At 43.9% G+C, this 13114-nt stretch overlaps 1 protein-coding gene and 1 long non-coding RNA gene across 16 annotated transcripts in view; one reads left to right on the forward strand and one right to left on the reverse strand.

The window, feature by feature from the left end:
- LOC108191741 (uncharacterized) overlaps positions 1 to 13114 on the forward strand; it is a 197626-nt gene that overhangs the window by 22277 nt on the left and 162235 nt on the right. For 11 of the 15 annotated variants that reach the window (XR_015504428.1, XR_015504427.1, XR_015504425.1 and 8 more), the window contains exon 2: positions 395 to 546. The exons of 3 other annotated variants lie outside the window; for them this stretch is intronic. This is a non-coding gene — a long non-coding RNA (uncharacterized LOC108191741). Of the gene's footprint in view, positions 1 to 394; positions 547 to 12026; positions 12090 to 13114 lie in introns of those variants that run through there. One more of the 15 variants, XR_015504431.1, reaches the window with a different exon arrangement.
- On the reverse strand, positions 1247 to 5198 carry LOC147841458 (uncharacterized). Its single transcript, XM_087275458.1, has one exon. The coding sequence runs from the start codon at positions 5196 to 5198 to the stop codon at positions 2730 to 2732; it is 2469 nt and encodes an 822-aa protein (XP_087131584.1). The 3' UTR covers positions 1247 to 2729.

Consider the following 13114-nt stretch of genomic DNA (forward strand, 5'->3'; position numbering starts at 1 on the left):
CCATGGTGTCAACTTCTTTAGAAAACTATTTTATTACTGTGCTCTTTTAAAATTAAAACAACGGCAACCCAAGTCAAGTTTCATTAATAAAATGGAGAATATATAGACTTCAGCATGGCATTTAAATGTGTACAGTTAACCCCTGTTGACGTCAGTGCAAAAAAAAAAAGCATTAAAAGCCTTCATTTCATATCATCATTCATCCATGATTATGAATAATCTGTCATAAATTATCTGTGTCGGACTTCATTGTATGCCGTTATTCATATAAATATATCCATGACTGTATTGGTCATGCTGGCACTGAGTCTGACATGCCATTCCACAGTCATGAGCGCTTGCTCCGGTTATAGGATGCTTAATCTCTCCCTCTCTCTCTTTCTCTCTCTTCAAGATATCCTGCGTCGAGTAGTTATTCTTGGATGCTGAGGCAGTATGAAGCTTATTTCCCCTGCTGCAATCTCAGGCTGATAATGGTCTGTCATTAAGGCTGAGGCATGTGGTACAGTGGGAGGAGGTTGAGTCAAAGCAGCATCGCCACATTAGGTACTGTAGAAATGTTGATGAATCGAAAAATGTAACATGCATACCAGACTATGGTACAGGCTGGAAAAGTTAGTGTACATTGAAATGTTCTTTGAGTGCTATGCATGAAACTTGTGCACAAGTGTGATTCTTGGCAATATGAGGCAAAATTGTTATGACTTATGAACGTTCGAGGTTACAGAAGTAACCCTTCGTTCCCCGAGGAGGGGAACGGAAGTGCCATGAATGGGAGGATTCGGATCAGAAGCCGCTTATCTGGAGAGTATTGAACGGGCCAATGAATGAAATTAATTGGCAGCGTAAGCTTGCGCAGGTGTGCGACATCTGCAATTATCTCAGCATATAAGCACACCTGAAGCCAGCAGACGCCATCCTTTTAAGCTGAAGAGACTTTCAAACAGCTAAGGGACAGTCATTATGGCGACGGAATATGGCACTTCCGTTCCCCTCCTCGGGGAACGAAGGGTTACTTCTGTAACCTCGAACGTTCCCCTTCGGTTGGGGAACTTCAGTGCCATGAATGGGAGAATATGGAAAGCGCCATAATGACTGCACCTTACCAACACCCCCGATGAGGAGATAGTCAAGCAAGCGTGACGCACCCACATCATGGGGGGCGCGGTCCTCCAACGTGTCCCTGGCCCTAATTTATCCTACTTCAACAGAAGTTTTACGGATTTAGATATATTTTTTTGGGAAGTCGTGAGCATCTAGATAATTCTAGGAAATACGACAGTACGTTGGGAAGCGTGCAATCCCGATAGGGAGGACGCTGCGGAGGCCATCCGTTACCCAAGGGGGGGATAGATGGCAGAATTTACCTATGGACTAGCCCTAAAAAGGGGGAGTACGCATAGCAAAGAGTGGTTAGCGGAGAGGGAAGACACGGGTCCGCCCAGGGGGGGGACTTAACCGTGGCGGAATAAGCATATGGGATCGCCTAGTGGGGATCACGCATAGCAGGCACCTATACCCAAAACGCGGGCTGACCAGCGGGCAGACCTACAACGTAGTGGGCCAGCAAGTGACTCCTCCGCTGAGTCAGTGCTGGGGGCCACGGAGGAATCTGCAGGGCTCACCTGACGGGGAACTTTACTGACAGATAAAAAAGGCGCACGTACCTCCGTGTTAGGGAGAATGGCGCAGCAAGCGTGTTTCAACACCCTACCGAGTTGTCTCCTCAATCACCAAAGGGTTACCTAATACCCTTGAGGAAACCGGCTCCACTCGCAGATTGTAAAACCTTGCAAATGTGTTGGGTGTCGCCCAGCCCGCAGCTCTACAGATGTCTGTTAGAGAGGCGCCGCGTGCACGCGCCCAAGAGGATGCAACGCTCCGAGTGGAGTGTGCACGTACTCCCGGGGGACACGGCTGACCTCGACTCGAATAAGCGAGTGAAATGGCATCCACAATCCAGTGGGATAATCTTTGTTTCGATACGGCACTTCCCTGCTGCCGACCGCCATAACAGACAAAGAGCTGCTCAGATGATCTAAAATTCTGAGTACGGTCCACATAAATGCGCAGAGCGCAAACTGGACAAAGTAAAGAAAGGGCTGGGTCTGCCTCCTCCGGGGGCAGCGCTTGCAGGTTCACTACCTGATCTCTAAAGGGGGTGGTAGGAACCTTGGGCACATAACCGGGGCGGGGTCTCAGGATAACGTGAGAGTAATCCGGCCTGAATTCCAGGCACGAGTCACTGACCGAAAATGCCTCCAGGTCCCCGACCCTCTTGATGGAGGCCAACGCAACCAGCAGAGCTGTCTTCAGGGACAGAAATCTTAGAGATACTGATTCGAGTGGCTCAAAGGGATCGGATCGCAGACTCGTGAGAACGAGGGCGAGATCCCAAGAGGGCATGAGAGGGGGGCGAGATGGATTAATTCGCCTAGCACCCCTAAGGAACTGGATGACCAGGTTATGCTTTCCCACGGTGCCGCCAGCTACCGCGCTATGATAAGCGGAGATGGCGGCCACGTAAACCTTGAGAGTGGAGGGCGACAGCCTGCTGTCCAACTTCTCTTGAAGGAAAGAGAGCACAACACTAATCTGGCAATTTCGGGGGTCTTCTCTGCGAGAGACGCACCATTCAGTGAATAGACTCCACTTCAGGGCGTAGGCGCGCCTCGTGGAGGGGGCTCTAGCCTGAGTGATGGTATTAACCACCGCAGTCGGTAGGTTACCTAAGTCTTCCTCGCGTCTAGGGACCACACGTGGAGGTTCCAAAGATCGGGGCGAGGGTGCCAGATGGTGCCCTGTCCCTGAGAGAGTAGGTCCTCTCTCAAAGGGATCCGCCAGGGGAGGGCCGTCGCGAGGAGTGAGAGCTCTGATATCCAGGTCCGGTTGGGCCAAAGGGGCGCAACTAGCAGAACCTGTTCCTCGTCCTCCCTGACCTTGCACAGAAACTGCGCGAGCAGGCTCACTGGGGGAAACGCATACTTGCGCATGCCCGGAGGCCAGCTGTGGGCCAGTGCATCCGTGCCGAGAGAGCCCTCGGTCAGGGAAAAAAACAACTGGCAGTGAGCGTTCTCGGGGGAAGCAAACAGATCGATCTGGGCCTCCCCGAATCGCGCCCATATCAGCTGAACAGACTCGGGGTGGAGTCTCCATTCTCCAGGGCGTAACAGCTGTCGTGAGAGCGCATCGGCTGCACGATTGAGCGTGCCTGGGACGTGAATGGCGCGCAGCGATTTCAGCCGCGGGTGACTCCAGAGGAGCAGACGGCGGGCGAGCTGAGACATGCGGCGAGAGCGCATACCCCCCATGCGGTTGATATACGCCGCCGCCGCCATACTGTCCGTCCTGACCAGCACGTGTTGCCGCTCCAGCACCGGTAAAAAGCGGTGGAGAGCGAGGAACACTGCCAACAGCTCTAGGCGATTGATATGCCAATGTAGCTGGGCACCCTTCCAGAGGCCCGCAGCCGCATGCCCGCGACACACGGCCCCCCAACCCGTGTTGGAAGCGTCTGTTGAAACAACAACATGGCTGGACGCCTGTCCTAGAGGCACACCGGCCTGTAGGAACGAGGGGTCGTTCCAAGGGCTGAGGGCGCGGCGACACAGCGCAGTAACCGAGACCCGGTGTGTGCCCGCGTGCCATGCGCGTCTGGGGACCCGATCGTGAAGCCAGTGCTGAAGTGGTCTCATATGGAGCAACCCGAGCGGCGTGACGGCGGCTGCGGATGCCATATGCCCCAGGAGCCTCTGAAAGAACTTCAGTGGGACCACTAGTTTGCTGTCGAGCTCCCTCAGACAGTTCAGCAACAGGCGAGCACGTTCCTCGGAGAGGTGCGCTACCATGGTGATCGAGTCCAGCTCCATCCCGAGAAAAGAAATCCTCTGCACGGGGGCGAGTTTGCTCTTTTCTCGGTTGACCTGAAGCCCCAGTAGGCGGAGATGCCGAAGCACCTCGTCCCTGTGCATAATCAATTGCTCCCGCGAGTGGGCTAAAATCAGCCAGTCGTCGAGATAACCGAGTATGCGAATGCCCGCGAGCCGAAGGGGCGCTAGGGCACCCTCCGCGAGTTTGGTGAAGACCCGCGGAGACAGAGAGAGCCCGAAGGGGAGGACCTTGTACTGCCACGCTCGACCCTCGAACGCAAACCGCAGAAATTGGCGGTGGCGTGGAAGAATGGAGACATGGAAATACGCGTCCTTCAGGTCTATGGCTGCAAACCAATCCCGAGGACGAACGCATTGGAGAATGCGCCTCTGCGTGAGCATTCTGAACGGCAGCTTGTGCAGACAGCGGTTCAAAACGCGCAGATCTAGGATTGGCCGTGACCCACCGCTCTTTTTGGGTACGATGAAGTATGGGCTGTAAAACCCACTCTCCATCTCGGCTGGAGGAACCGGCTCGATTGCACCCTTCGCCAGGAGGGCAGCAATCTCCTCTCGCAAGACAGGGGCGGACAGGGGGTTGACCCTGGAGAAATACACGCCCGTAAACTTGGGGGGCCGTTTCGCGAACTGAATCGCGTAACCGAGTCTGATTGTGCGTATGAGCCACCGCGAGGGGCTGGCCCGCGCTAACCAGGCAGGCAGAGCCCTCGCTAATGGAGTCATCGCTACAATCGCTGACGTACCAGCGGTGGGGCAGCGCGGAGTGGGTGTGCTGATCCGGGAAGCACGAGGGTCCCGCGGAAAAGCTGGAGGAGAGCGATTCGCTCTGGCTCCGCACCCTGACTCCGGAGAGGGGGCTGGAGGGCTGAGGGAAGGGAGACCGTCCCCCCAGTGCTCGTGAGCCACTGGCGAAGCACGTAGAGTCTGCGAGCCGGAAGGCAGCGCGTCCCGGACTGGCAGAACTCGTGCAGTCACATCCGGGGAAGGGAAAAAGTGCTCTTTTACTGATGTTTTGGTGGCACTGAAAAGTACCGTTGTTATCGGGGCCCCGCCCTCCAGCGGGGAAAGAGCAAGTTTCCTCTTCTCCGGATGGCCTGTCTCAGGGACGCTTCGCGGTCCGTTTACCGGACTTAACGGCGCCCTGGGCAGGAGGGGCTGCCTGCTTTCGAGGTGAACGCCGCGCCCGCTTGGCCGGAGGCGCAGGCGGGGGCGGGGCAGCACTCGTTGGCGGGCGCCCTCGGCGAGGAACAGCGGAGGTGGATGGCTCGGCGGGCGGAGCGGGCTTACGGCCACGCCGATAGATGACATTGCCCATCGCATCCGACTGCTCTTTCACCGCCTTGAATTCCTGGGTGAATTCACCGACGGTGTCGCCGAACAGGCCAGCCTGGGATATGGGCGAGTCAAGAAAGCGAACTTTGTCAACGTCGCGCATATCGGCCAGGTTTAGCCAGAGGTGGCGTTCCTGAACCACAAGTGTGGACATCGTCCTCCCCAGCGCACACGCGGCGGACTTAGTAGTCCGAAGAGCATAGTCGGTCGCGGTGCGCAGCTCATGTAATAAGCTTGGGTTGGACCCGCCCTCGTGCAGCTCGGCCAGCGCCTGCGCTTGGTAGCGCTGGTAGGTGGCCATCGCGTGCAAAGCAGAAGCAGCCTGGCCCGCAGCCTTATAAGCTCTGGCTCCGAGGGAGGCAGACAACCTACAGGCTTTGGACGGGAGGCGGGGCAAACCCCGCCACGTAGAGGCGCCGCGCGGACAAAGATTGACCGCGATAGCGCGCTCCACTGACGGGATCGCCTCATACCCCCTGGCAGCTCCGCCGTCAAGGGCGGTGAGGGCGGAGGCACTCGCAGCACGGGCAGAGAAAGGTGCCCTCCAGGACTGCGTGAGCCTACTGTGCACTTCCGGGAAGAAGGGGACGAGAGGCTTCGAAGGCTTCGCCTTCTGGTCCTCTACGTAGCACCCATCTAGTCGGTCCGGCCGCGGAGCTGGGGGATAAACCATCTCCAACCCCACGGCCGAAGCAGCCCGGGAAAGCACGGCTAACATGTCCGCTTCAGGATCCGATTTGACAGCGCTCACCTGCCCGGAGGGGGCGAGCGGGTCCGGATCTTCGTCGGACAGTGAAAGCCCACCCTCCGATGCCGCGGAGGACATCTGATCTCCAGTGTCAGCGAGTGTGAGAGCTACCATCTGGTTAGACGGATCACTCTCACCACCCGAAGCTTGGATGGAGCGCCGTGAGGAGCGAGAGGTCCGCGAGCCCGTGGGCGGCGGATTAGCTCCCGCTGAAACCCTCAGATCTGCCCGAGCGCCCGCTGCTTTTTTAGAACAGGAGGCAACTGGGGTGGCTCGCTCTCTTGCGAAAGTTAGCCGCGATCTTAGCTGTGCAACGGTCATGGCATCGCAATGACGACATGAACCGCCCGCGAGCACCGCATTAACATGCTGGACCCCCAAACATGCAATGCAGTGATCGTGTCCATCATCCGGAGACAGGAAACCCCCGCATCCAGAAACGCACAGTCGGAGCGCCATCCTGAAAAGGACGTGCTGCACGACTGTGTTGCTCTTTTAGGAAAGTTGCAACTATACGCACCGCTCTGGAGGACCGGACCCAAAGAACCGCAGGCAAGGGAGTAACCCAGCTCGACCGTCTGCCACCGCGAAGACCCACTCTGGACCGGGAGACACACTCGTTCGCTCTGAAGTGCTGATCAGCAAGAGGAACCCTCATCGACTCACTCAGAAAGGATCTGAAGCGAAAAGGATGGCGTCTGCTGGCTTCAGGTGTGCTTATATGCTGAGATAATTGCAGATGTCGCACACCTGCGCAAGCTTACGCTGCCAATTAATTTCATTCATTGGCCCGTTCAATACTCTCCAGATAAGCGGCTTCTGATCCGAATCCTCCCATTCATGGCACTGAAGTTCCCCAACCGAAGGGGAACTATATATATATATATATATATATATATATATATATATATATATATATATATATATATATATATATATATATATATATATATATATATATATATATATATATATATATATATATATATATATATATATATATATATATATATATATATATATATATATATATATATATATATATATATATATATATATATATATATATATATATATATATATATATATATATATATATATATATATATATATATATATATATATATATATATATATATATATATATATATATATATATATATATATATATATATATATATATATATATATTTATTTATTTATTTATTTATTTATTTATTTATTTATTTATTTATTTATTTATTTATTTATTTATTTATTTATTTATTTATTTATTTATTTATTTATTTATTTATTTATTTATTTCAATACTTAATATACAGTTGAAGTCAGAATAACTAACCCCCCTGAATTATTAGCTACCCCTGTTTATTTTTCCCCTAATTTCAGATTTTTTTCAACACATTTTTAAACTTAATAGTTTTACTAACTCATTTCTATTTACTTGAATTTTTTTATCTTTGTCATGATGACAGTACATAACATTTAACTAGATATTTTTCGAGACTTCTATACAGCTTAAAGGGACATGTAAAGGCTTAACTATGTTATTTCGGTTAACTAGGCAAGTTAGGGTAATAAGGCAAATCATTGTATATCCATGTTTTTTCTGCAGACAATCGAAAATAAATATAGCATAAAGGGGCTGATAATTTTGACCTTAAAATGTTTATTAAAAAATTAATAACTGCTTTTACTCTAGCCAAAGTAAAACAAATAAGACTTTATACAGAGGAACAAATATTACCAGACATACTGTAACAAATTACCTTGCTCTGTTAAACATCAATTAGGAAATATAAAAAAATAATAATAACAAAATAAATTCTAAGGGGGGCTAACAATTCCAACTGAATATAAATATATATTCTATAACAGTTCAAAAAGTGTAAACAAACAAAATACTTTTGAATGATAAAAACTTTAACTTTTTTAAATACGGTTTGGCAATCATAATTGTGGATGGATCATTTATACAATGTATTTATTTTTAAACATTGTCGTATAGATTAAGACATATTGTATAGATGTATTTATAGTAATGCTATATTATTATAGTATAATATAATTAATATAATTAATGTTACAACTATATAATATAATTAATATATCTTATATCATTTATATAATATAATTAATTTATATTATATAATTAATACTATATAATAATAAATAATAATAATATATACATACATACATAAACTCAACAATAACATCAAACACTTTAGAAAAAAATAATACAAATAAATATTTTTAAAAAGTAATTTATAGACTGTTACAAATAACAAACAAAAAATAAATAAATAAATACACACACTAAGGTTGGGTTGATAGACAATTTTCCATCGCTGATGGCTAATAGACATCACGATGCTGAACCAGCATTGCGATCGTCCGTCCAAATATCAGTACCAGGGACTTTACGTTCCTTACTTCAAAACGGAACAAAAGTAGGATTCTGTGGTGATTTTACCCTGCTGTTGCTCCTTTCCTCCTTTATAAAGTACTCCAACATCTTTGCGTTTTAGGTGTTGGATCATTGCCGTGGTGCTCCCGCCATTACTTTCGCATATTTGCCCGTTAATGCACTATTTGGTTTATTTTGTGTGAAATCTTCCCACACCTTGGATAACTAGGGTCGCACAGATTTCTCTGCATTCGCCATGTATCTTTCCTCTAACATTACCTTTGCTCATTTTATTCCCCCGCCCTGTCTATGAGGCACTGAACTCTGCTGGCATCAGTGCGCTAGGGAGGCAGAGTGCGTTCACCCAGCGCTCAACTAAAATGTTTTAATAATCAAATGTCTCTGCGTCGCTAGCCGTTTTCCAAGGTATACCGTGGTTTGGAAAAGTCAAGGTTTTAAAACCGTCAAAATGTTCCGCAATACCGTTCCTATGTTATGAGTATGGTTTTTTTTTAATTTATGTTTTTTTTTTAGGACAACAATTTCTCCAGTATAAAAGATGCCATTTTAAATTGTAAAAAAAAATCTGTTTTTGAAACATATGACGACAGCCGAAGTCAATAGTTCACCTAGCCTGACACCTTTACGGTTCTAAAATATTTTAAATGTTTCTCAAAATAATAAATATTGTGTTCAAAGGGAAAAAAAAAGGTTTTGTTGTTTACCCAAACATTTAAAAATAATTTATTTTAAAGCAGTAATCACAATACCGCAAAACTGTGAAACCATTATATTTTTATCCATTGTTATCATACCGTCAGAATCTTATATCAGCCCATGCCTACACGTCACACGGCACAACAAATCGATTATGAAATTTGTTGCCAAAGCTTTTAGTAATCGATTTTTAATCTATTTAATTGATTCGTTATTGCAGCCCTGCATGGGTCACAAAAGGATGTCACCAATTTTCAGTAAGACTTACAGTAAGTGACTGAAATGGTTGGTGAGATGACAAAATTAAATTATATTTGAATTGTAATGCAGTGTTGCAGAAACATGTTGGATACACTGTTGTCGATGAACACTTTCTAATGAAGTACTGTAAAGCCATTCACATCAATAGTGATAACAAAAACTTGAGCTATTTTTTATTTATGCTCTGTTTATTATAAGCCCTCATAATTTGTCATCGTCCTCTTTAAATTCTTGTGCTGGATTTATTCTGATTGGCTGTCAGTCTGCGCACCATTGCTCAGATAGGAACAAACAGGGGCCTCTAAAATGCTGTTGGCATGTAAGTGACTGGTCAAAATTCATAAAAAGTTTTCAGTTTAAGTTAAAATCTCTGTGTAAATACAGCCTAAAAGTAGAAGTAGAAAAAAGCCCCAAAAGGCTGCTGTTACATTTTAAAACATTTGTCTTATCGGCTCTGTGCATGTCTATTGCTGTGTGCATGAAAGGCCATTTCTGGCTCTTTGCCATCTACAGCAACCCAATATCTCTAGAAAATAGTTCTAGCATGCCTTTGCTCTTTGATGACCGAATTTGGTCTCTTTGTTCAACATCAGTGTGAGCAATAGATATGAACTCAAACATAATCTATTAAAGGAATAATCGGTCAGAAATAAAAAATTCTGTCATCATATGCTCATTCATGTTGTTCCAAACCTGTATGACTTTCTTCTCCATGACGCACTGACTTTTTATGGACACGCACACACACAAATACACGTATAGCGATCTTTATGTAGACTTTCCACAGATGTAATGGTTTTTATACTATACAGACTGTATTGTATATTCAAACCTCTTACCCTGACTCTACCCCTAAACCCAACCATCATAGGAAACAATCTGCATTTTGACATTTTTAAATGCTTAATTATGTGTGATTTATGAGCCATTTTCCTTACTTGGACTAATGTCCCCACAAGGTAAACATTTACTAGTTTTGCTATACTTGTGGGGACATTTGGTCCCACCAATTCCCAATGTAAGGAATACATGGTACAAACGCACACACAGTTTGATATGACTCGATACGATTAACATTTTTTTATTTGTATTTTTTAAAGATATCAACTGAAAACAATTTCACAAATGTTTATTTTGATGCACCTTTAAGCTACTTTATTTTTACTTTTTGTCATTTTGTGAAGTTTTTAATGCTGTGGTTTCATGATGCGACTCCTTATCCAGGCTGTTTTTCATTGTTCTTCTGTGTTTCCGTTTCTGACATACTTAGGACGTCAAACATGCGTGTACCAGCCATGCAAATGTGTCTCCAACCAGATGGGTTAAACAAACAGATTGTAATCATAACTCATAACAGACCTCTCGTCCATATGTCCATAACAGCTGATACATGCATGCATATGTGCTCTAACTCATTTAGAGGAGTCTTACTGAGGGACTATCTATGTTCTTGCTTTCTGTTAAATTTGTTTTCACACCTAATTTTCACTGTTTGGCCATTTTTAAAAAGTGTTTCTGTTACTTTTGTTTGCTTGAAACAACATAAGGGGGTATATGATGATTACATTTTTGTTGTTCTGATGAATGACGTTTTATGGTCAACAGTCATAACTTAGCTTGTGGAAAAGTAGTGCAGTAGACTGAGTAAAAACCTTTTGGTTAACATACTGTATATGAAAATTGTGTAAATGCTATTATTTTTGTGTGATTGCAATAATTTTATACCATTCCAGGTCTAAATCTTCTAAATCTAGATATTTATCATTATAATAGGCTACATGTACTGTATATATCTAGGTTTTCCAAGTCAGGGACAACCTAGTTATATTTAGATGTCTGCTATAAAAAAAAAAAAGGGGGCAAATTTTAATATATTTTTTTATACATTTTAAAAACTTTTTATCCACAATTGTTTTTTTTTTTTTTATCTATATCTCACAATTTAGACTTTTCCCCTGGAGTTGTGGGTTTTTGTTTTACAGTTGAGTAAACATCCTGCAATTTTTTTCCTCAAAATTGTGGGTAAATGATATTTCAAAATGTTGAGTTGTAACTTTAAGAAATACAGATTTAATTAGTCAAAAAGCCTACCAAATAACAACAGTTTTCTGAGGGAAAAAAGCTAGAAAAGCGTAAGATATGTTCAGAGTAATTATTATTTTAAATTTCAAAATAGTTACAAATTTGGACTTTTCTACGTTGCGTTAAGACATTTAAAAAAAGTCACATTTTAGTATAACATCTTCAAATTCCACCGCTCAAAATTATAAACTTGAATTTCTTGCAAGATAAAGTCATAACTAAAATGCAATCCAAATAACTGATTCACAATTCCAAGTTTGTCTCACAATTAAATTCTCAGAAATTCAAGAGAAAAACTCAGAACTGAGACATGTGTCATCCTGTAACAATATGCAGTTCTGGCCTTTTTCTACGGTGGCCGAGAGTACTGCAGTTTATTAAAAAAAAATAAATAAATAAAAAAAACATGCAGTTACAAAAAACACCAGCTAATTAAGAGAAGACCTTCATTGGTTTGATAGCAAATGTATCACAATGCAAACACATTAAGAAGATGTGCTGTAAATTCTACATTTTCCCACAACACATGCAGATGGCACTGAACACAAGCGGAAAATGTTTCAAGGGGACCCAAAAATGTGACGGACCTGGCTGGGATTTGTTTATTGTGCCCTGACTATTGCTCAGTGAAGTTGTAGGTGCTCTTTGAAAGGTGAGTTTCTTTGTTTATTGTTACATCCTGATTACACAATTTCTTTTTATATTGTATTTTATTAGACTAAATAGCCGGGTTCATCACATTTGTGTTGTCTTAATGTGTTTGCTTCACAAGATTTTGCAGCATCTTTTCTTTAATTTGTTTACACCGTGGGAACTTGAAGCACATTGTTTGCATTGTAAGAATTTGCAACACACTCTCTTTTTTTTTTTTTTTTTTTTGCATTGTGAGAATTTACAACACGCATTTTGTCAAAACGATGAAGATCTTTTCTTTATTTGCTAGTGTTTCTTTATAATTGCATGTGTTTTCCTACATTACAGCATGTTAAGCTCTCTCAGCCATTATATTTTTCTTAAGAACTGAGTTATTATCTTAACATTTAAAGTTAGTACACTCAACTCTATAACTTTGTGGACAGTCTGAAAAGTGAGGAGTTTTTAATTGAGGTAAAGTTGGTTTTGTATTTGGATATTCTTTCAGTGACACATTGTGACATGCTCTCTATATTGTTTACCATGGTACTTTAAATATTCGGTCTGAAATCTCATTCAAGTATGACTTCAGAACAACATTAACACTATTTATTTGACTTTGAACAATGTTGTACTTTGATAGTCATTGGCTGCTGATATGATTTCACTATTTAGGCCCAATCCCTTTTCTACCTCTTACCTCTTCCCTTTACCTATACCTCTTTTTTTTGTATTCACGTGAAGGGGTAGGGGTGTCCCAATTCTCTTTAGCTTGAAGGTATAGGGCAAAGTGAAAGGGCTAGATAACCCTTGAAACTGAGATTTTTCAGCACCCCACTCGAAACCAAGGGCTACAAAAATTTCTCAGAATACACCATTTATAACGGACAGGATGGCTGCACACGGAAGAGATGTACAAATTAGTATTTTTTTGTTATAGTTATGAATTTTTACATCAAACAAGCATATGTTTTCATCATAGACTGTAAAAAATATGTACATTCCCGGCGTCACCCATAGGTTTCTGAATAGCGCAAATAAAGC

Source organism: Danio rerio, chromosome 12, assembly GCF_052040795.2.
Source record: "Danio rerio strain M-AB ecotype USA chromosome 12, GRCz13ab, whole genome shotgun sequence".
NCBI lineage: Eukaryota > Metazoa > Chordata > Actinopteri > Cypriniformes > Danionidae > Danio > Danio rerio.